Raw genomic sequence first — 23,733 nt, 5'->3', positions numbered from 1 at the left:
ACCATACCATAAATTGGTAATAAGATGGTAATAAGATGGGCATGGTTACCTGTCCTTTTGCACTGCACCATTTGGTGCTGTCATAAGTGCCCCTGGCCGAGCAGCCAGGGGCGCAAAAGCCAAAATTGGGAATGACTCCCTGAGTCAATCCCTCCTTTTTGGTATCTAAAAATAGAATCAGTCCTGCCTAGATTATGGGCAAGTGTACTAGAGAACCACTGTATCATAGAACCAGAGAGCACAGCTGCTCTGTGTCCGATCCTGCATAAATTATGAGCTGTATGCTATTCACAGGGGGTGCTCCTGCAACACCACCACCTGTTCATTCCGTTCTTACCCCAGCCTTCCTGGGCTACCATACCATTGTCACAACACTTGTGTGATGAAGTAATAAAGAATGCAGGAATAAGACACAGTGACTTGTTTGTGAGAAATGAGTGGAAGGAAGCCTCCAGCTGCAATGATAGTCCAGGCAGGACATTAAGGACTGTGGATGAAGGAGCCCATCATCCCTCTGCTAGTCCAGGGGCAATTGAATCTTTTATTTACAATGAAGGGTGGGGGCTGATGGAGCTCAGCCACCTGTTGCAATGAGGAGGACGGTTACCAGCCATATTGCACCATCTGCCATCAAAAATTAGGGACAGGCGTCCTTGATCGACCTTACTGATGCTAGTCGGCATGGTTACCAGCCCTTTTGCACTGCCCCATGTGCCAATAGGCTGATGATGAGGACGGATACCCATCTTTTTGTACCATCAGCCATCCATAGCGTGGGGGGAGCAAGGATGTTGGTGTTGAGTGCTGCACCATCGCGTCTATCTGCAGCATTCAGTAAAGATAGGGTGACATGTAAAAGAGTCAACAGAGGATTGTTTTCACTTCTGGTGGTGGGTGGGGTGTGTGCGCAAATTGCCGAACTATGCCCTGACCCACCGCAGACACTGTGTTTGACCCTAGAAGCATTTGGAGCTCATCCAAGAATGCAAATGATTTTCGGAGACAGCAGGAACTGTGGGATACCTTGCGTCCTCATTCCCCCCTCCCTCCATGAGCGTCCATTATATTCTTTGGCTTTCCGTTACGCTCGTCACGCAGCTGCGTGCTGAGTCTGTGCTATGCCGTCTGTCCGTGGATTTATTAAAAATACTTTGGACCAGGCGCACCATAACAGTAATTCCACTACTTAGATGCATGAGTCTCCTAGCGAGATCACCGTGAGGACGGGCACTGAAGGAGATAGAGAGCGCATGCTGCGTGAAATCTATCACGAACCACGGACCTATGCAGCCGTGCTCGGGGAGGCAATGCTCCCTGAATACCGCATGAAAGCCTCGCGCGGAAAAAGGTGCTATCACGGAGCTCCCAATAAGGCAGCTCTCCCCAGGAACCTCCTGCTGATGCTTATCGATTAACGGAAGGAGAGCTTCGTGGAGATCTCCCAGGAGGATTTCTGTTCTATCACCATATATAGAGAGACCTCCTTCTCACACACTTCAGATTCCTGTTATATTAAGAATAAAAGTTAACATGGTTAAAGCACTTACCGACTGCTCCTTCCCCTGATTCAGGATCCGGGTTCATGGCCGGGGAGGGTTGGTAGGGGATCTCCGTGACGGTGATGAATAGATCCTGGCTGTCGGGGAAACCAGCGTTGTAAGCGCTCTCGCCTGCCTCGTCCTCCACAAACACTTCCTCATCTTCCCCGTCCGTGAACATCGTCGAGGAACTGTCCGTCGACACTGTCCCATCATCAGAGTCCACGGTCACTGGTGGGGCAGTGGTGGCAGGCTCTGTAGCATCCGTTTGCCGCTTTGATTTTTTGGTAGCCTTGTCTGGGGTCCTTGATTTTCATGCGGCGCTGCGTTGCATCCCGCCTGTATCCTCTGTCTCTCATGGCTTTGGAGACCTTCTCGTAGGTCTTCGCATTCCGTGTTTTGGAGCGCAGCTCCGAAAGCACAGACTCCTCGCCCCACACACCGATCAGATCGAAGAGTTCCCAGTCAGTCTATGCTGGGTCCCTCTTTCTATTCACAGATAACATGAACTCCTCTGCTGGAGAGCTCTGCATCGTTGCAGGTGCTGCGGAGCTCGCCCCGATGTCCAGCCAGGACGTCAGATTCAAAGTGCCCAGACAGGAAAATGAATTCAAATTTTCCCGGGTCGTTTCCTGTGTGGCTGCTCAGAGCATCGAAGCTCGGACTGCTGCCCAGAGCGTCAACAGAGTGGTGCACTGTGGGATAGCTCCCGGAGCTACTAAGTTCGATTTGCATCCACACCTAGCCTAATTCGAGCTAGCCATGTCGAATTTAGCGTTACTGCACCTGTCGGGGTGGAGTACCGAATTCGAACTAAAGAGCCCTCTAGTTCGAATTAAATGGCTTCCTGGTGTGGAAGGTTGAGCGGTTAGTTCGAATTAACGCTGCTAAATTCGAATTAAAGTCCTAGTGTAGACCAGGCCTAAGAAAAACTATGTGCAAACTATTTACAACTAGGCAGAAGTAAGTCATTCTCAGAAAACAAAGAGCATGAAGGAACAGTGGGTTCTGACTCAGGCCATGCTGCAGTAAGAGGGAACTGGAGATGCATCACCCCACACTACCTCTTACACCCTCAGCTGGGAGCATGAGGAGACACTACGTATGTGTGGGTCAACTAACACTGCTAAGAAACACTTCTGGATGGCGTGGCACATGGCGTGCATCCGCACCCACACGTGGAATACTCATAGGGACCATCACTCGAAGAAGCTTATATATGCAATTAGACCTTTTATTGTATATGTTTATTGTGTCAGACATATCCTAAAATAAATGTATTGTGCTTTGACAGAACTCTTGTTATTTGTAGCTGCTGGCATACAGCTAATAGCCCTCTGAGACAAAGGGTACGTCTATACTACCCACCGATCTATTGGGGATCGATTTATCGCGTCTTGTCTGGACACGATAAATCGATCCATGAATCGACGCCCGTACTCCACCTCGGCAGGAGGAGTAAGCAGCATCGACGGGGGAGCCGCGACAGTCGACTAGCCGCTGTGAGGACGGCCAGGTAAGTTGAACTAAGATACTTCGACTTCAGCTACACTATTCACGTAGCTGAAGTTGTGTATCTTAGATCGATCCCCGCCCCCCAGTGTAGACCAGCTCAAAGTGAAGTGCAGGGGTTGGACTTTAGTCAGACCTGCTGGGATAAACACAGTGAAGAATAAAGGGGCTGCAAACCTATACCTCTGCTCAGTAGGGAGATGGACTAGAGGCTGTGAGGGCATTCCTTGAGCAGACCATGGAGGGGATCAAAAGGTGCAGTTATTCTGAAACTTTAAATACCTGCATTCCTACAGTACAGAACATGCTGCCAACAGGAAACCAGGATCAACCACCATGTAACGAAGTGCACAGATGTTTCAAAGCAGTAATTGTGCTACCATAATGCTTCACGCTCCCACTAAACAAGTAAACAGCTTTCAGACCCTGTCTTACGTGAACAAGCTTTCGATTAAGCGGAGGTTTCGGACAGCTTCTACGATGAGATTTCGGCGCTTCAGTAGCCGGTATGTTTCATGAGATCTCTCCACTGCAGTGGTTCTGGAGCGCTTTTCCTTCTTTTGCTCAGCGTTCTTCTAGTGAAGAGCATGGAGAGAGGAAATTCAGTCTGTACAAACTCAAGGAGTTCCTGTCTGTCCCTCTATCACCATAGTATCTGAGTCTCTCTCAACTTTAATGTGTTATCTTCTCAGCAACCTGGTGATGCAGAGCAGTACTATTATTCCCATCTTGTAGATGGGAACTGAAGCACAGACTAAGTGACCTGCCCAAGGTCATACCGGGAATTTGGTGGAGCAGAGAACTGAACCCAGCTTTCCCATGTCTGAAGCTTGTGTCCTAAACAACTGGTCTATCTTCCACCAAACTTCAATAACCATGCCCAAATCATGCATCACCATCAGGTTTTGAACCCTGAATCTTCAGCACCAGATCTCTACCACTCCAACTACAGGATGACTTTAGGTCTAGCACATGCTAGCTCTTCCTATGAATCTCACTCGGTTTTAGCCCTACGGCATCTGGCTATGCTTGTTTCTGAGTGTTTTAGGTAAATGGCGATCAACGTGCACAGCGACTGAAGAAGAAAGTCTGCTCAGCGTGCAAGCGAGTGGCATTTCCCAAGCCCCCAAAGCTGAAAGACTGACAATGGGGAAGTTCCTATGAAAGCAGTTTCATCCGCTCATTCCACTGCCTAAACTTTGAATTGCATGACTCAACTAGGCTGCTGATAACCTTTAAACAGAATCAGGCTGAATGTGTGCAGGGAGATGGGGAAGCAGAGGGACAAAATAACCAATGAAACAAAGGGATTGTAACTGGAAGTCTTGCTATGAAAAGTAGAAAACTGTCACTCAGAGGGTCACCTGCCCAATGTTGCAGGAATTCTCATACTTCAAGCAGCTGTACCAACAAGACAGCAAGTATCAGGCCATAATATCGTACCTTGGGGTCTTCAAGCCTGACCTCCTCAATCACAGCCATATCCCCATCTTCATCTATGGAATGAGTGCCTAGAGAGAGATTAGATTCCTGCTTTATAGTGTCCAAACTAGAATCCTCCTCTGCAAATCCATCAGGGAGCTCATCGGGATCTTCAAGAAGGTGGGGGGAAGGCAGCTTCTTCACCGGGGTCTTCGTGGCTTGGAACTTGCAGCCTAATTTAAGAACACCGAGAAGTCCAGTTAGGCTGGCCACTTCATTGTCCAGCTCCTACAGGTTTTCCCATGGCCCAGCCATTCCCTAGATGACAGGAACCTAGCCCAGGCCTGCAGACAGTTTCACTTAAAGTGTCTCCTGCTATACTCTTCAAGCATCTTCTATCCAATAAGGCCATTGCAGGAAACAGGGAGGCTCAGGGAGAGTAAACAGCTATGCTCAGTCTTAAAAAGTTAAATATTATTTGAGTGAATTCTGGAAATTTACATCCTCCAGGTGATGCTCATTTCCCCCTCCCTGACTGCAGGTAGAAGACTCTCCAGGTAGAGTCCTACCTGATAGTAGGGGGTAGGATTAGCTTGGTCAGCAGCTGAGGCCTGAAGAAAGGGGGGGAGAGGGAGGAGATTGTCTCCTGCTTCAAAGACTGTCTTGCCTGAGAGGAACCTCCCCTGGAGCATGAAAAGAGCAGGCGTTCACAATATGCACCTCTGTAGCCTTTCCATAAATCTATGGCAGGTCCGGTGACCCCCTACCCATAGCTCATTGGAGAGATGGATGGGAATGCACAGGGGACTGGGAAGAAGCACCTGTGCCACAGCCCTACACCAGTTTCCCAAGAGTCTAGCAGCCTTAGGCAAGGAAGGTGTTCCAACTCCCCAGCAGAAGGAAGAGACTGTGGGGTTAGGAATGAATGTGTCACCCCTTACCCCCCAACAACATTGTAAGTTTTGGGGAGAGAACACCAACCACAAACAGGGTGCAGGCAATGCTGCAGAAGAGACTTTTTTATTTTAAACAAACCTGATGTCCTCTCTATTTTCTTCAAAGGAAACCTACATGAGAAAGCCAGACTCCCCAGAGAACCATTCCCTACCTTTAGTTGGCGTTGACTGATGGGGGCCATCTCGGAAACTGAATTTCAGCAGTGAATCTGAGTTGGCTTTCACTCCTTTTTCTCGTTTCTTGTTGTATTTCATCTCTTCCTCATTATCTGATTCTGAGAGGAAAGTGTCTTCCTCTACAGGAGACAGATCTTCCTCAGGCAGGGAGTCTTCATGCACTAGAGCCAAGCTAACTGTCGCTAACTGTTCACTCCGGGCCTTCTCCCTCTCAAACTGACGGCTTAAATCACTCTCTTCTGCAAAAACGTGTGAAATATACTTTGTTGTTCGTTGCCGACCTTCATCTTCCATAAATCCCTAAGAGGACTGAAAGTCATTATTTTGCCAAATTCTTCCGTTTCCCCTTCCATTATCCTTGTCCTCTGACCACCCAGATTCTGAACTCCTCCTCCTCATAGCCCCACCTCCCAAAGCTTTAATCCCTATTCTTAAATAACTAGGCCGGCCATGCTTGCAGCTCATGGAAAACAGAGAAACATTCCGTTTACACAAAAATTCTGTATCCTGCATAGAAAACAATCACATACCACAATGTATTTTCTCTTATTCTGTATTAGAGACATCTGAACAAAACCAAGGTATTTGTTTCTTAATCAGTTTGACGCATACTCTTCTAGAATCTTAATTCTCTGTGAAGTTATTGGAATATGGGACTTACAAGGGCTGGATCAGATCGGGGTCCTTCTACTCCATTATCTGGTCTGACAGTGGCCAGAACCAGATGCTTCAAGTGTAGAAACGCCCAGAACAAACACTTAAGGAATTTCTTCCTACCTCCACCTCACCCCAATCAATGAATGGTTGGTTTATGTCCTGAAGCATGTTTATATTCCTTTTATAATCTTATACAAAGTAACTCTAGATATGAATCCTGGGAATATTTAAAAAAAAAATCCTACGAATTTCTTGGCCACAATGACATGAAATCTTATTAAAACAATTGCTATACTGAAGGGTTGGAGGGTAGCAAATGTATCTATACTTAAAAAAGGCTCTTGGGGTGATACAGGCAGTTATTGTCCGGTAAGCCTTATATGGTAAATTGGTTAAAATGATAGTTAAAACTAGAACAAGAAAAAACCTGGAAGATCAAGGTATGACAGGGTTTAACAGCATAGCGTCCTCAAAGGAAAATAAGGTACCACTAATCTTTTAGAATTCTTTGTTACTTTAGTGACATGTTCAGATAAAGGAGAACCAACTGACAATTTATTTAAATTTCAAAAGGCCTTTTGACAAAGTCCCTCAGTAGAAGCTACTAAAGCTTTATCTACGCAGAGGGGTTTACCTTGCACTGAGTTTTTGTGTATTATATTGTATGCACTGATTGTGTACACACCGTCAACTGTTTTCTGATCCAATACACGTCACTGTGTCTACACGGGGACTGTGCACCATTATGGGTGAGTACCACATGGTGCTTTGCTTCACTTCTGAGTTCTATACATTCCGGGACTTTTCTCCCTGTGTATTATGGGATATATACTGAAGTCAGCTGGAAAGGATTTGAATTCTGGGGGTCAAACTCAATTTCCATATCTTCTTTCCCACTATCCCATCTAGGTGAGCCAGTGCCATTTTCAAACAGCCAGCATTTTCTGTCTCCTATTGCGTACGGGTAAATTAAGTATTGGGGCAGCTAACCAGGGACTGGGCAAGGAGGGGCATGGCTTGGGGAATTTGTGTATTGCAGCTTGAAAAGTAGGCTTAGGCCTAGATTTTTAAAGGTATTAGACATGGCTGCACTCAGCGTTGCAACACCTAATTGATTTGGAGCCTAAATCTCATTTTCAAATCTCATTTTCAACTGTCAATGGAGTTTAGGCTCCTAAGTGCCTAAATCCATTTCAGAAATGAGATTTAGGCTTCCAAATCTGTCATGTGTTGCAATGCTGAGCACAACAACACCTAAACACCTTAAAATTCTACGCTATTGATGTTGAATTAATTTTTCAAACACTGCCTTCACCATTCATTTTGCATATGCTATCCCTTCTAAACTACAGGCCTCTTTTTTCACTGGTCATCTTCAAATCCCTTCTATTATTTCTCTTTTTTGAGAAAAAGTGACCAGTAAGTTATAATTTATTTCCACAGTGATGGTAGATGTAACCTTGTCTTTAATCTCATTTTAATCCACAAGACATTACCTTGACAACTTTGTATCTCTCTAGAAGACGACAAAGCATCCGTGCTTCTAGCTTCCCCACATTCATAGCCGATCGAATTTCCGCCTGAGAAATTCCTTTGGTTCCCCTACTTTCAACTGTTTTAGGGAGGGGAAAAAAGTTTAAACTTAAGTTTACAGGAATCACCTCATACTGAAACAATCTGGCTGAGATGCAGAGGCCATCAGATCCGGCCTGAACAACTGTTGTCAGCTTGAACATAACTGTCTTAAAAGCTTAAGATTTTCAAACATACATCAGAATGTCTACTTCAACACTTACTACTATAAATCATTTTCACTGGCATACACACATAATACAGTGTTGTACAACAGAATATGTGTATCTAAGGCTGTAAAAAAGATTTCTACTACATTATATTTGTGAAATAGTATGTGCTCATTTAGTTAAAGAAGACCATAATGCACATGCACAAGGGGCAGAGTTAAGTCTGCCTGTGGAAATTTGACACGTTAACTTGAGTGGTTAGCTGTGAAAAGAAATGGTTACTATAAGGTAAGTAACTGAAATGTGCTTCTCCAAGATGTTCTGTGCATGTGGATCCCACTCATGGCATGGTAGCACCTCTTTCACAGGAGTTCAGAAACTTCAAAAGCAGGGTCCATTAAGGGGTCATGCATGCACCCTTTGTGTCCTCGCACTCTCTCCCCTAAGGACATGAAGGGCAGTGTGACCCTGCTCACTCCCCTCAGTTCCTTCTCACCATCCAGAATCTCAAAGAGTCTCTGAGCTGTGGGTCATGGGATCCACATGCAAAAAACATCTTAAAAAGCCACAGTTACTATAAGTAACCATTCCTCCTTCTTTGAGTTCCTGTGCATGTGGCTCTCTCTCATAGTGATTAACAGGCAACTCAGAGCTCGAGGTGATGGGAACTCAGAGCTCATTTGAACAGAGATCGTAGGTCTGCTCTTCCCATCTGTGCATCTACTCTGAAAGCTGATACCAAGGAATAATGCCTGGAAAAAATATACAATGAAGATCAATTTGCTACTCTGCAAATTTCAGATATTGGTATCCTACTGAAGCACACTGCTGAGGCTGTGTGAGGTATGGCAGAATGAGCAGTTACTGTGGCTGGAGTTTGCTAATAAGGTAGGAAATTTTTATACACTCCATTGTCCATTTTGATAATTTTTGAGAGGAGACTGATTTGCCCTTTGAAGCACTGCCATAAGCAATAAAAAGACAGTTCAGGAAATCACCAAGATGTGTTATATTAAGGTATTATAAGAACATGAGAATGCCCATCCTGGGTCAGACCAACGGTCCATCTAGCCCAGTATCTTGTCTTCCAACTGTTGCCAGTGCCAGATGCTTCAGAGGGAATGAAAAGAACAGGGCAAGTATCGAGTGATCCACTGCCTGTCATCCAAACCCAGCTTCTGGCAGTTAGAGGCTTAGGGACACTCAGACAATGGAGCTGCATCCCTGAAAATCTTGGCTATTAGCCATTGATGAACCTATCTTTCATGAACTCATCTAATTCCTTTTTGAACCCAGTTATACTTCTGGCCTTCACAACATCCCTTGGCAACGAGTTCCACAGGTTGTCTGTGCATTGTGTGAAGAAGTACTACCTTATAGTTTGTTTTAACCCTGCTGCCCATTAATTTCAATGGGTGACCCCTTGTTCTTGTGTTATGAAAAGGGGTAAATAACACTTCCTTATTCACTTTCTCAACACCACACTTTAGTTTTACGTTTGAGAACAGATGTAAGGTTGATTTTACTGAGTCTGAGACCTGCTGAGCTGATCTTCTGCGGATTAACCAATCGTTGAGGAATGGGTACACAAATACCCGGATGATGGAGATGGGCACATACTACAAACAGGTATTTTGTAAACACCAGGAGCAGTGAAGAGGCTGAACAGGAGAACCCTGAATTGATGATTGTGTAGTACTTGGAAATGAAGAAGTTTCTTGCTATTGCAACATGAAAAGGTGTCTTGCAAATTGAGGGTACTGAACCAGTCCATGCGATCTAATGAATGTGTGATAGATGCCAAAGTCACCATGCAGAAACTGATGGAGGTGTTAAGGAACCTGAGGTCCAGGATAGGGAATAAAATCATTTTCCCTGGAAGGGTAGGAGGACTGGCTCTACTGCTCCCAACTCCAGTAGTGATAGTATTTCTGGACACATGACTCATGTGAGATTGGTCCCTCAAGAGAGACAGGGAGGGTAGTGGTGGAGGAGGGTATGATATGGAATTAGAGGGTGTACCCTTTTGGATGACCTGTAAGACCCAACAGTCTGATATCATGGACGTCCAGGCATATTTGAAAAAGGAAAGGCAGGTACCAAAAAAAGGGAAGAGAAGGGTACAGGATCCACAGTCTAATGCAGAATTCTTAACCGAAGCTTAAAAATTGTTGCTATCCTGTTGGTACTCTAGCCACTTCTCTCCTGCTGAATTACCAACATTGCATCTGTTGCTCCTCATTTTTTACTAAAGCTGAATTGTTCTTGCTCAAGGAAGGATTCCATTGTTCTCCTAATCCTAGCAGTGAAGATGTATTCCTGTATCTTCATCTCATGTGATAGCAACTTTATTCCTTGATATAGTTTCCTCATTCCTGGATGCTTCCCTTCTCATGTTCTGGGATTAAGACAGATTTGCACCATTCTCCCACACGAACAGAAACTAAATTTGCTAAATGAGAGTACAGTTAATTGCCTAGGCCAGAATATCTCATAGAGGTTTTATCCATATGCACATTTTCTCCGAGTTTGAGAACCCCTGTTGTAAATAAATGTTGCATTCTAGAAGTTAAAGGAATTGTATGGCACAAGGAAGATGCTGAAATATATAAACTAGGGTATGCCTTTGAATTATTAAAAGAAATTGCTTAAAAAGGGCAGAAATCCAGTTAATGTGGGCTAATACTGAAATACAATTCTTGAAGTTAATCAAACAGAAAAAGCCTCCAATAAGGAAAAAATTGAAGAAATGCATTATACACAGATGCCATCTACTGGATGCCAATGGAAGCAGCAGAGATATAGAGCTGAAGTCTGAACCCTTATTTGGCATGTGTCCAACAGAAATCCAATGGGTGACCCTCTCCAATGGCCCCTGGAATCACGGCATATAAAACTGAGGAACCCACAGCTCACTGAGCGGGGAAAGACTCTTTTCGTCGAGGGTCACAGGACCAAGTGTTGATTGAACCCATGAAGAAGCTGCAGAATCCTAAATGCAACTGATGCCTCAGACAACTGTGTGGAAAGGACTCTTCCCCCCCATCCCTGGTTTAATTGGTGAGATTTCATTTCAAAGATTAGCTTGCTGAGTCTACACTCAAGTAACTATATCTTAGATCGGTAAGTATTAGTCTTACCAGTTAACCCGCCTTAACTGTTAATCCCGGGCCAGCCGGCCAACACCAGTGGCCCTGCTGCCTGGCTGGAGCAGTGACATCTGGCTGGAGCAGTGGCCCCAGCTGCGCTGGCCGGCGGGATTGGCCCCTGCCGCACTGGCCAGTGGAATTGGCCTCAGCTGCTTAATCAATTAACTGTTTAAATGACATTTTTAATCATTTAAATGGTTAACTTTTTAAACGGTATTTCATCCCTAATGCTGTGCTTTATAAGTTCAAGCAAATTGGCCTAAAAGAGATATGAACCATAATTTTAAGCAATTCCTTTTGATATTCTAAACCTGTTTAAAACAAATAAAAGGAAGTATTTCTTCACACAACGAACAGTCAACCTGTGGAACTCCTTGCCAGAGGATGTTGTGAAGGCCAAGACCATAACAAGGTTCAAAAAAGAACTATATAAGTTCATGGAGGATAGGTCCATCAATGGCTATTAGCCATTGGGCAGGCATGGTGTCCCTAGCCTCTGTTTCCCAGAAACTGTGAATGAGCGACAGGGGATGGATCACTTGATGATTACCTGTTCTGTTCATTGCCTCTGGGGAACCTGGCACTGGCCACTGTCGGAAGACAGGATACTGGACTAGATGGACCCTTGGTCTGACCCAGTAAGGCCATTCTTGTGTTCTGCTTTGACACCAAACCATTCAAATAGCAGGCAGTTAGAAGTGCCTTACAGACACGTATATTCTTACTCCTTGAAGAAATTCTGGAATTGTGATAAGTGTATTAGATACTAGACAACTGATGATCACAAGTAAACGTTACAAGAAATTTTGGTGATTTGCATTAAAGTAACTGCTGAACCTCAACCCTAGTCTATGACAATTGCTTGTAAGATTATATTGTTGTGCTCAGTACAGGCCTAAAACACTGGTTTTGTCTACCTCGATTGATGAACTGTTGATTGTATACTAATGTGATTCTGGGTGAATTAATACATCAATTGGTTATGAGAAACAAAGTGTACTGATCTGAGAAGTACTGTCCAAGATAAAAGTTGGCTGAAAAGAACCTGTCATTAAATTAGTAAACTAACACTTTCTGGACTCAATAAAAAGGGGTTATTAATCTATTAGATTCCATCTAACATTGGCTATAACACTCGTCAAGCTGAAATCTAGATTATTAGATTTCTGTATTAAAATCTGACTGGTACCTTGGCAAATCATAAACCTGATCCGCACTGACGTTTACACAAGGCTGAGTGCAGGGGAACAAAGCCATTTAATAAGTGACAGTGTGAGTGAGGTAGTAGGCAAGATGCTAGGGTGGAGCTAGATATGAAGGGAGAGGCTGGGATTAAGAGCAGCACAGGAGTGGCTGTTCTCACACCCTGCTCTTTACTATAAGGTGTCAGGTTTTTTTTTTTTTTTTACACTCCCCATCAGCATGCTCCTGCGTGATCCCATCCCCACCCCACTTTTTCACTTTGAAAATATAAACAGTCTACAGCAGGGATCGGCAACCTTTGGCACGCAGCTTGCCAGGGTAAGCACCCTGGCGGGCCAGGCCGGTTTGTTCACCTGCCACGTCTGCAGGTTCGGCCAATCACAGCTCCCCCTGGCCACGGTTTGCTGCCCCAGGCCGATGAGGGCTGCGGGAAGCGGCGCAGGATGAGAGATGTGCTGGCTGCTGCGTCCCGCTGCCCCCATTGGTCTGGAGCAGCGAACTGCGGCCAGTGGGGGCTGTGATCAGCCGAACCTGCAGACATGGCAGGTAAACAAACCAGCTCGCTCGCCAGGGTGCTTACCCTGCCGAGCTGTGTGACAAAGGTGCCCATCTCTGGTCTACAGAGAAGGGACAGAGGTGATGGCAATTGGGGCAGCTTGCTACTTTCAGCCCCACTAGTTACTCTGGGCACCAGTCACCACTGCTATGATGGATACAGAAGTCCTGCACCTTTTTCCCCCATTACAAATTCAAATCCTGTCTAGGCTTGGGCTGGAGAGCTAGTGTAAGTGTTGACAAAAAGGCAAAGCCACATTTAACTTAGAAAAAGAGGCGAACATTAGCTAATGTTTTAAAAAATAGTATGGATTTAATTTAACCTCCTTTAAAAAAATGTTATCTGGCTAAGTAACATTTTAAACAACCTATTTCCTAGTGTAGAAAGGGCCCAAGAGAGCAAAAATTGAGCTGTTAGATGGAATAGATTTTTAGCAAGTTTTTAAAACTCTTGGCTCATTTTTCTAACTATTTTACTCCAATGCCAAACTGACACTTTGTATAAAAGAAGCTTTGTTAATCATTAAGCCCCCATACTCCTTTCGACTAAGGTACTAAGAGTTTACAAATAAGCCTTAGACATCTCATTTTTATATCCTCATAGTCCCTAGCAACCAAAACTGGGACAGAGGAGCGCCCAATGTGCTAGACACTGTCACACATGGTAAAAGACAATCCTGCTCTGAACAGAGGAGACAAAGGGTGGGAGAAAGTAATTCTTTTTTCCATTTCAAAGATATGCACGAGAATCTAATGTACAAAGTAACGACAATTTCAAAATTAAGCCAGTAAGAAAATATTCAGTTCATTTTCATGCAGGTAACAACATATGAACTGAAAACACACACAGAGAACTTGATTACATTACCTACTTAGCTCATAAGCCTGCGTAAGCATATCCCGCTCATAAATAATATCTACAGGCTGGACAGTTTTTGTGATCATCTCTTCCTCCTCATCATCGTGGTAATCATCCACTTTTTTTCGAAATTCCTTCACTAGTTTGAGGCATCGGACCATGATATCAGTCCCTGAGAACACATGACACTACTGGTTAGTAAAATAACTGAACAAAATCTATGGGTGAAAAGGAGGGATCCACATGAAAAATAAGTTAATACATTTCTCTCCGCATTGACAAACAGAATGACATTCCAGTTAAGTATCTTAATGAATTACCACAAGTGGAAGTGGGCACTTGCATATGGGCTTGATGGAAATTCTCACAGCCTTGAGGTTTTAAATGATGGATACAGATAGAAAGGTCTCCTGCTCACTTGCAAAGACAACTTAGGGCATCCTTAGGGTTCAAACAATGAAGTATTTGAGGGGATGTGAAAATGGTCCTATAAAAGGACATAATATGAAATTAGAGAACTTTTAACTATGTGCAGGAAGGTGTGTGAATGGTGATCGTGTGAGATACATCTCTTCAGAAAACCAATTTAGATTGCAGTGTCTCTTCAAAGACACTGTCCTTTTGCTCTGATAATCACCTAACAAATGTTTGGGTCTTCTAAAGAAAGTAATTAATTGTAATACTTTTATCTATCAAAATGTAATACCACCCTTGAAGATTTACAGCCCTACTCTATGAAAACAATAGACTCAGGGAACCTGGTTACAGAACAGCTGTCTTTTGAGCTGTTGTAATATGGTTAAAATGTATAATGTGGATGAAACATCACAGTGCTGGAACCTGAACTAAACCAACAGATTTGTTTCAGGTCTTCTGTGCAGACTTGGGAAAACGATGTGGCATTAGTCACAGCCATCAGAAGGCTCTCCTGATAATATATTTGGACAAGAAATTCTTAAAAGTTTACCTTTTGCAGCCAAGAAACAGTGGAAAAAGTACTGTGCATCTAGGGATTGGTAAGATGCATTAACACAAATGGCAGACTGAAAAATATTTGGGAAAAATACACACTGTGAAAATGGGTATTTGATAGAAAATCTTTCCTGGGTCTAGAACTGATGCACACAAGGAAGGATGACATTAGTACCTTACCTAATCATATCATAATCCCACTAATTCCTGGTTTATTATTAATACTCAATATATCCTTGGATTGGATAATGATTTAGGTGAGTTGTGTTGTGTACTAACAAATTTATAACTTTATATATACACCTGAGATGCAAAGGAAGGTTTACCTTTAAACACTCTGCAATTTAAGATTTTGGTTAGTTTATAGACTTGATGTCATCAGCACATACATAATAAAGATGTGGCTGCAATTACCTTTCTTTGTTTTATAGGGTCCACCATCAGGGTGCAAGTCCTGTAACGGGGTAGATAATACTTTGGCCAGGCCAGCATTCATCATATACTGATACAGACGTTTGAATGTTCTTTCACAGAGACCCTACAATAACAGTAACAGTAAAGAGAAATGAAAAAGATGTCACTATTCTAAGGAGCATTCCCTACAAATCAGGAAGCTAACAGCAGCTAAACCCTTGACTTTCATAGAAAAGTAAAAAGCAGCACCTCAGGGACAGAAAGACATTTCTGACTCAGTTACTGTATGCCTCTAGCCCCTTAACCAGGACTTTAGATCCCACTTCTTCTCTTTCATTTGCCTGGTTTTTAGTACCCGGTCGTCTTTCCCTGTCCACAAGCTCTCCATTATCTGTCTTGGAAAATAGCTTTCGCACTATCATATCTGCCTCTAATTACCATCCCTTGCCTCCTTTCTTCCACTGTGTTCAGTTTATTCAAACGTCCTAGACCTCAACTAAATCCTGCATTCCATTCAATCCTGCTTCTGCCCTCTCCATTCAGAATGGTCAAGATCAAAAATAATAATATATTACAAATGGAAGAAAGGGAAAGTTGATAGTAATGAATGTAAATCAGAAGCTAGGAATTGTAGAAAATTGATCAGGGAAGCAAAGGGACACAAGGAGAACTCTATGGCCAACAGAGTTAAGGATAAGGAGAAGGTTTTTTTAAGCACATTAGGAACAAAAAGAATCCTAACAACGGCTCTGGTCCATGACTAAATGGAAATGATAGAATTAATAATAATGCCAAAACAGAAGTAGTGTTCATTAAATATTTATGTTTTATATTTGGGAAAAGAACAGATGATGCAGTCATATAATCTGAAAACACTCTTTCCATTCCACTGGTATCTTAGAAACAGGAGCTCCTAAAGACAGACATTTTAAAATCAGCAGGTCAAGATAACTTGCACCTAAGAGTTTTAAAAGAGCTGGCCAAGAAGCAGGCTGGGCCATTAATGCTGATTTTCAAGAAGTCTTAGAACAGGGAAGTTCCAGAAGACTGAAAGAAAGCTAATGTTGTGCCAATATTCTAAAAGGGCAGACGGGACGACCTGGGTAATTTTAGGCCTGTCAGTCTGACATTGATCCTGGGCAAGATAATGGAGCAGCTGATACAGTACTCGATTAACAGAGAATTAGAGGAGGGTAATATAATTAATGCCCATTTTATGAAATTACAGGTTTGGTTGATAAAAGTAAAAGTGTTGATGTAATAGACCTTTTTAAGGTGATCTCGGGGCACTTCTCACAGCCCCTCACGTACCAGCTCCTGACTTCCCTGCAACCCAAATGGAGTTAAAGCAGCCAAAGGAAGACGAGAAACTAATAACTAATGGGATATGAGGAGTTCAGCTACCAGCTGGAGACAACATAGAAGAGCGCAGAGGAACTCCAGAGTCTATACAAAACACTGTGAAGGGGAAAATGACCTGCATTCCCCTTGCTCCCAGAAGCAGAGAAGAGGGGATCACAGACCCCCTTCCACTCCCACTGCTCTCCTTCCTTCAGGAGTGTGGAAAAAGGTAGCCCCAAACCTATCTTCAGCACAGGCACCTTAGGAGGCTGCTCACTGCAGCTATGCAGCTCCAGAGGCTCCCTATGGGGTGGGAGAAGCAGAGGCCTACCTTCCTATCCTAGTCTGCCTCTCTGGGCTCCCGTCCTAGTCCCATTGCACCCCTCCCCCACCGGTTCTCAATCAGCCAGTCTTTTCCTGTTCCTCCTCCCCCCCCCCCAACTTTTACTTCCAGTTTCTCTCCCCATCTGCCACCCTCCAAGTTCCAGTCTCCTCCAGGTTCCCTATCCCAGTTTACTCCCTCTGGTCTGACTCTAGTCCCTTCTGCACCCAATTCAGAAAGCTTACTCCTTCATGATGCCTGGGCCCAGAAAAAGGAGCACCAAGAACACAGGCTCTTACTTCCAGTGCCTGGCTCCACTCCAGCCCAACCTGCATCAGCCAAGAGTGGCAATGGCAGAGAAAGCCCTGCTTAGCCCCTTCAGCCTGGGCAGGCGTATGCTCACTGCAAATGGAGCCTTTGGAGAATGTAGCTGTGAAGCTCCAACAAGTCTCTACTGAGTATATGTGGACTGAGATTTTTCAGAGGCTTAAAACCTGGCCAAATTTGAGTACATTTTCACCATAACAGCAAAAAGCACCTCCCTGCCACAAAGGCCACCCACTTCTAAATGTCAAGTCCTTGCTCCAGAACATGAGGGCGCTAGAGATTCTCAGAGAAAAGGTCGTTTATTTAATATGATAAACAACATTTTCCCTATACCTCATTCTGGGCAATGGCTGAGCCGTTTGGTCTGAAACTTTCTAAAGTTTGTTTGAATTAGACACCTGACACTGAAAATTTCAGCCTGAGAAGTTAAAGTCTGGTACTTGGAAGCAATGGAAAACAGGTCTGTTTAGTGGGAAGTATAATAAGGTTGTTTGACACTTCTTATTATACAGACCAGTTCTGCTTGTAATGCTAAATTTTTAGATTTAATTAACAGCAACTTGAAAGCAAATCTCACCAGTTCTTCCCTCAGATTCCCCAATGTTTCCATTTTGTTTGATCGAGTGCTCAGCACACTTGAGAGCTTCTCCATAAGGATATCATATTTACTCCTCCTAAAACAAAAGAAAGTTATTCAACATATGAACTTCATGAGCACTGACTTTTACATCCAGAAATACCACAGAAAACACTAGTTACCATCACAGAGGTAGACTGAGAAATAAAAAGCAAAGATTTTAGCAACATTTGAGGGAAAAATCAAGTTGTTTATGTTAAGGTCTTACAAAAAACAGATGCAATTCAATTTCTGAATAGTCTGACTTTGGACTCAAAACCCAACATTTCATTTGAGTGCCCTTGGTTTAAGATGTGCACTAATTTTGAAAAGTTGGGGTTCCTACAGGTTATCCCCCTCAGAAACAAGGGTGCTGAATACGTTTCTAAACCTTTTGCAATGGGCTGTTGGACTTCTTCAAAACTTCTCTAAAAGTTGATAAACCCCATATAGATTTCAGCAGAGCTTTTGAGCCACATTAGTACTTCAAAAACATAGTGATGTATGCACAGTACCCAGATGACTTCCCCAAATTATCTCTACCCATCATATTCCCCATATCACATATCTTGATTTATGCTATCAATCCCTGGTTTGCCTCCTGGAAGCATGAGAACACGAAAAACTTTATGAAGTCCATGTAGGTTCAATGGTTCCTACTAACAGGCCTTAGTTACAGGACCACCTACTCTTCGTCAAACAATATTCAAAGGTTGGCTGTTTATCAGACATAAAACTATATTTGATATAAACATTGTTTGTCCTGGGAAACTGTAAGAAGTCATACTTCACAATTTTTTTTACCCACTTCATATTTAAAAGCCTACACTCTGTTACATTGGTCATATACAGATTAGAATTTTTAAAAATTTATGGAGGAGTTCATTTCATTTACACACAGAGTGCTGGTTAGGGGAATGCCCTTCACCCACGTGGGCCAAACAGCAGATGCAAATATCCAATACCAGGAAGACAGCCAGATACCCAAGCTGTTCTGAAGCCAGGCCTGCTGTTTCACTGCGACCAAGCCAAAGCCAGTGCAGGATCTAACTATGCAACAGAGGAAAAGAGAGTCAGAAGTAAAAATTCATTAGAAGGCGCTGTAGGAGCTATCCACGAATAACACAGATATTAAAGCAATGTACAAGAAAAATCAGGTCTCTGTAGGACAAGACCAGGCAGCAGGATACCTACCATGCAAACCATGGCTGGAGGGGGGCACATATCCTTTATACAACCTCTGTCTCTGAATGCTTAACCGCTGTGAGGAGGGGCTAATTCAGAAACCAACAAGCACTGCTTCCAGAAAGTTTTGATGGTCCTATGGCACCAGGGGCATGTCCTAATGATAAGAAAGTACACATGCCACCCTGAAGAACCACCTAACTTCTGTTTGGTACATACCTGTCAACATGAAAGCGGTTCAAAAGCAGAAGAATGGAGTGCTGCTGGGCTCCACTTGGTAGTCTTATGACATGGGACTGCATTGAAATGAGACCATTTCTGTCTAATACTCTTCTGTGATAATGCATTTTACCAGCATCCACCCTAGAGAAGACAAGACATCCACAGAACCTCCCATGATGGCTTGTAAATAAATATAATAAACAAATTATATTCATATAGCACCTATCATCTGAATGCCCTTTACAAACTTAAATTACTATACAAATTGCCTGTACAACCTTAATTCAGCCCTCTTTTGCATATACATTATGATAGTCTTATTACATCATCACATACCACTTTCTCCACAGGGCTTCATTCAGTGTACAGGAAATGAATCAGGGTAGTATACTGAATGAGGCTGTTGTCTATAGGACTCAGCCTCATTTGCTGCTGAAGTTAGGAGTATAATAAATGAGAAAAAATACTATTAGAAAAGAAAAGATGGTCTTATGGTTAAGGCAGGTGAATGTCACACTGAGAGATTGGATTTTATATTCGCTTCAGCCACGTGATGCTGTGCAAGTCACTTAAACCAAACTTTTCACAGGTGGCACTAACTGTGTTTTTCATTTTCTAGGTGCTTAACTTGAAACAACTGGGGTCTGATTTGCGAAAGTGCTGAGAAGTCATAGCTACAGCTGAACTCAATGGGACCTGTGCTCTGAGTATATGAAATTCTACACAAATATTAAGTACTCCAAAAAACCAGTCCCCAAATGTCTCAAGTTGGGCACCCAAAATAGACAATTATGACCTTCATCTCTCTGTGCCTGAGTTCCCTATTTGTAAAATGAAGGTAATCCCACCACCGTGTCAAGGGAGTTGTAAAGGTAAGTTCATTAATGTTTGTGAAGCACTCATATGATGGGAGCTCCATAGAAACACCCATGAGGAAATTAATAGTTCTGTATTCAATGCAGGGTTAGGATGGTGAGAGTGTTGCGGGAATGCGGAATTGGTTAGCGCTATGCTAGGCTGATGCAGCAACTCCTGGTGTTGGACGTCATCACGTAGTCGAGGGACATCTACCTAGAACACATCAATCACCCGACATTGGCAAGACCAGGAGTGATGAACTGAAGAGCCAATGAGAAGCAAAGTGGGGAAAGTATCTGAAAACTTCCCTGATGGACTGTATTTTCTAAGGAACAACCTATCCTAATTTCTCAAAAACTGAGGGACAATCTTCACTCATTGCCATATTTGCTTTCCACAACCAACTCTCTGTATAAAACTTTTCATGAGTGATGTACCCAAATATTTGGATGCTAATATCTAAACTGTCTTTTTAAATTTATTCACCTAAATTTGGGTTATTTCAGATTATGTACTACATGTATCTTATGACTTTTAAAACAAACTTTGTATTTTTGGATAATCTAAGCGCTATACCCAGATGTACAGACACTCTTTCCTTAACCTGTGTATTATATAATTTTAACATTAGATTTAATAAAAAATTGTAAATATAGCCTGGAGCCACACACTGAATGGTGCGGATAAAAAATATTGAATAGCTGCTCAACATTAATTCTGGCATTTCCTAACTTCTGTGTGTTAGGCTTTGCAACCTTAACATTCTTTCTATTTTTTTTAAAAATTTAATTTCTTTTTTTTAAAAAGCAAATAAATTGAAAAGAAATTCCATCACGTAGAACCATACAGACCCCACTTTCCAGCAAGGCTGGAACCTTTAGGTCCACAGCACAGACTTCTGCCACTATCCTCTGTGTACCAGCCATGAGAGACAGGCAAGAGTTTCCAAGAGGGCTTCCTCTGCTGTCTAGCCAATAGCTATAAATGTTGAGACTCACTCAGGAATCCTAGGTTTAATTCCAGGTGTTCTAGTACTTACTGACTCTTCTATACCTGTACCCCCTCTGCTCCTGACCCAACCCCAGCTTGATCCTGCCTCCCCTCCCTGTGCTTTCCAGACAGGCTGTTTCCTCCTACCCTGAAACTGTGACAGGTACATCTCTGATCCCATAGAGACCTCCATGCAAAATTTCAAGTCTCTAACATCATCCTCTGAAACAGATGAGCTGTTGTTTTTTTTAAATTCAGCCTGGGGCAAAGACCTAACGTAACATTTTTCAACTTGAACATTTAGATTCTGACAAAATTATAGGCAACAAAAAACAGGGTCTTATAATGGAAAGCATAGCTCCATGTATAAATTAACATCCTGTGAACATGAACAGAATCATTTACACTTTTCTAGGTCTGCAGTGTCTGAGCTTCATAGGTAGGGCTCTTCCAAATTCAGGGTCCATTTTGATCAATTTCATGGTCAGAGGATTTTTTAAATTGTAAATTTCACGATTACAGCTATTTAAATCTGACATGTCATGGTGGTGTAATAGTAGGGATCCTGAGGCAAAAAGGAGTTGGGGGGCGGAAGAGGGGGTTGCAAGGTTATTGGGGGGGGCGGGGATTATGGTACTGCTACCCTTACTTCTGCGCTGCTGCTGGTGATGGCGCTGACTTCAAAGCTGGGCAGCTGGAGAGTGGCAGCTACTGGCTGGGAGCCCACCTCTGAAGGCAGAGTTGCTGCCAGCAGCAGTGCAGAAGTAAGGATGGCATGGTATGGTATTGCCACCCTTACTTCTGCGCTGCTGCCTGCAGAGCTGAGCCCTCAGTCAGCAGCCACCACTCTCTGGCCACCCAGCTCTGAAAGCAGTGAAGAAGTAAGGGTGGCATGGTATGGTACTGCTACCCTTACTTCTGTGCTGCTGCTGGCAGAGTGCATCCGGCCAACAGAAGCTGCTCTCCAGCCGCCCAGCTCTGAAGGCAGTGCAGAAGTAAGAGTGGCAATACCGTGACCCCCCTGCAACTCCCTTTTGGGTCAGGATGCCCAGTTTGAGAAATGCTGGTCTCCTCAGTGAAATCTGTATAGTATATGTTAAAAGTACACAAAAGACCAGATTTCACCGGGGAGATCAGATTTCATGGTCCGTGACGCGTTTTTCATGGCCGCGAATTTGGTAGGGCCCTAGTCATAAGCAGCAGGAACAGTGTGAAATTAACACGGATAGCAGCCTTAAAACTATAGAAAGTCTGCACATGACAAAAGCCATGCCAATTTCATGCTGCTGCTTGGCAAAACTAACAAAAACAGCAGAAGCAGGCAATTAAACTATTAATAAGGATAAGAGGAAGGGACAGGAGACTAAAAAAATTGGAGTCTTGAAAAGAGGGGTAGAGTAGCAAAAAATGGGCTGGGTGGAGCTTCAAGTTTTCCTATCTAGTAGCTGGAAACTAGTATAAAGGAAGCAGGTCCCAACCAGGATTCAAGTACAGCACCTCTGCAGAAACCCCCACACCATCCCCTTCGTATCATCTGGGGGTAGGTGAAGGGAGAGAAGCAGCAACTGGGCTTACTAAGTTGCACACTTGGACTTTGCAGCACTTCACTTCTTTCATGTATCTGGCTATAGCTATTAGAATCAGTCCTCCACATGAAAGTAATCCCTATATATAAGCAGATTAAGATTTCCATCCCGGACACACCACAAGATCCATTGTCTACAGCCAAGCACTGAGGTACAACCGTATCTGCTCTAACCCCACAGACAGAGACCAACACCTAGAAAATCTCCACCAAGCGTTCTCAAGACTACAGTACCCACACGAGGAAATAAGGAAACAGATCAACAGAGCCAGACGTGTACCCAGAAGCCTCCTACTGGAAGACAAACCCAAGAAAGAAACCAACAGGACTCCACTGGCCATCACATACAGTCCCCAGCTAAAACCCCTACAACGCATCATCAGGGATCTACAACCCATCCTGGACAATGATCCCACACTCTCACAGGCCTTGGGTGGCAGACCAGTTCTCGCCCACAGACAACCTGCCAACCTGAAGCATATTCTCACCAGCAACTGCACACCGCACCATAGTAACTCTAGCTCAGGAACCAATCCATGCAACAAACCTCGATGCCAACTCTGCCCACATATCTACACCAGCAACACCATCACAGGACCAAACCAGATCAGCCACAACATCACCGGTTCATTCACCTGCACTTCCACCAATGTAATATATGCCATCATATGCCAGCAATGCCCCTCTGCTATGTACATCGGCCAAACTGGACAGTCTCTAAGGAAAAGGATAAATGGACACAAATCAGACATTAGGAATGGCAATATACAAAAACCTGTAGGAGAACACTTCAACCTCCCTGGCCACACAATAGCAGATCTTAAGGTGGCCATCCTACAGCAAAAAAACTTTAGGACCAGACTTCAAAGAGAAACTGCTGAGCTCCAGTTCATCTGCAAATTTGACACCATCAGCTCAGGACTAAACAAAGACTGTGAATGGCTTGCCAATTACAGAACCAGTTTCTCCTCCCTTGGTTTTCACACCTCAACTGCTAGAACAGGGCCTCATCCACCCTGATTGTTCTAACCTCGTTATCTCTAACTTGTTTCTTGCTTGCTTATATATACCTGCCCCAGGAAATTTCCACCACTTGCATCTGAAGAAGTGGGTATTCACCCACGAAAGCTC

At 43.5% G+C, this 23,733-nt stretch overlaps 1 protein-coding gene across 1 annotated transcript in view; it reads right to left on the bottom strand.

Annotated features, from left to right (window-relative positions):
- Positions 1-23,733, bottom strand: part of LOC123356962 (general transcription factor 3C polypeptide 1-like) — a gene marked incomplete at its 3' end in the record, with an annotated part of 77,370 nt that overhangs the window by 47,231 nt on the left and 6,406 nt on the right. Inside the window, exons 4-11 of the mRNA XM_045000216.1 lie at positions 19,167-19,310; positions 17,724-17,820; positions 15,157-15,280; positions 13,784-13,942; positions 7,759-7,874; positions 5,581-5,905; positions 4,494-4,705; positions 3,486-3,625 (exon numbers count right to left, since the gene is read on the bottom strand). Coding sequence (XP_044856151.1) covers positions 3,486-3,625; positions 4,494-4,705; positions 5,581-5,905; positions 7,759-7,874; positions 13,784-13,942; positions 15,157-15,280; positions 17,724-17,820; positions 19,167-19,310 — 1,317 coding nt within the window. The remainder of the gene's footprint in view (positions 1-3,485; positions 3,626-4,493; positions 4,706-5,580; positions 5,906-7,758; positions 7,875-13,783; positions 13,943-15,156; positions 15,281-17,723; positions 17,821-19,166; positions 19,311-23,733) is intronic.

The sequence above is a fragment of the Mauremys mutica genome, unplaced genomic scaffold, assembly GCF_020497125.1.
Source record: "Mauremys mutica isolate MM-2020 ecotype Southern unplaced genomic scaffold, ASM2049712v1 000094F_np12_subseq_1:153747_obj, whole genome shotgun sequence".
NCBI classification, from domain to species: domain Eukaryota; kingdom Metazoa; phylum Chordata; order Testudines; family Geoemydidae; genus Mauremys; species Mauremys mutica.
Note: the sequence above shows the minus strand (reverse complement) of the source record. Positions and strands in the feature narration are given on the sequence as shown.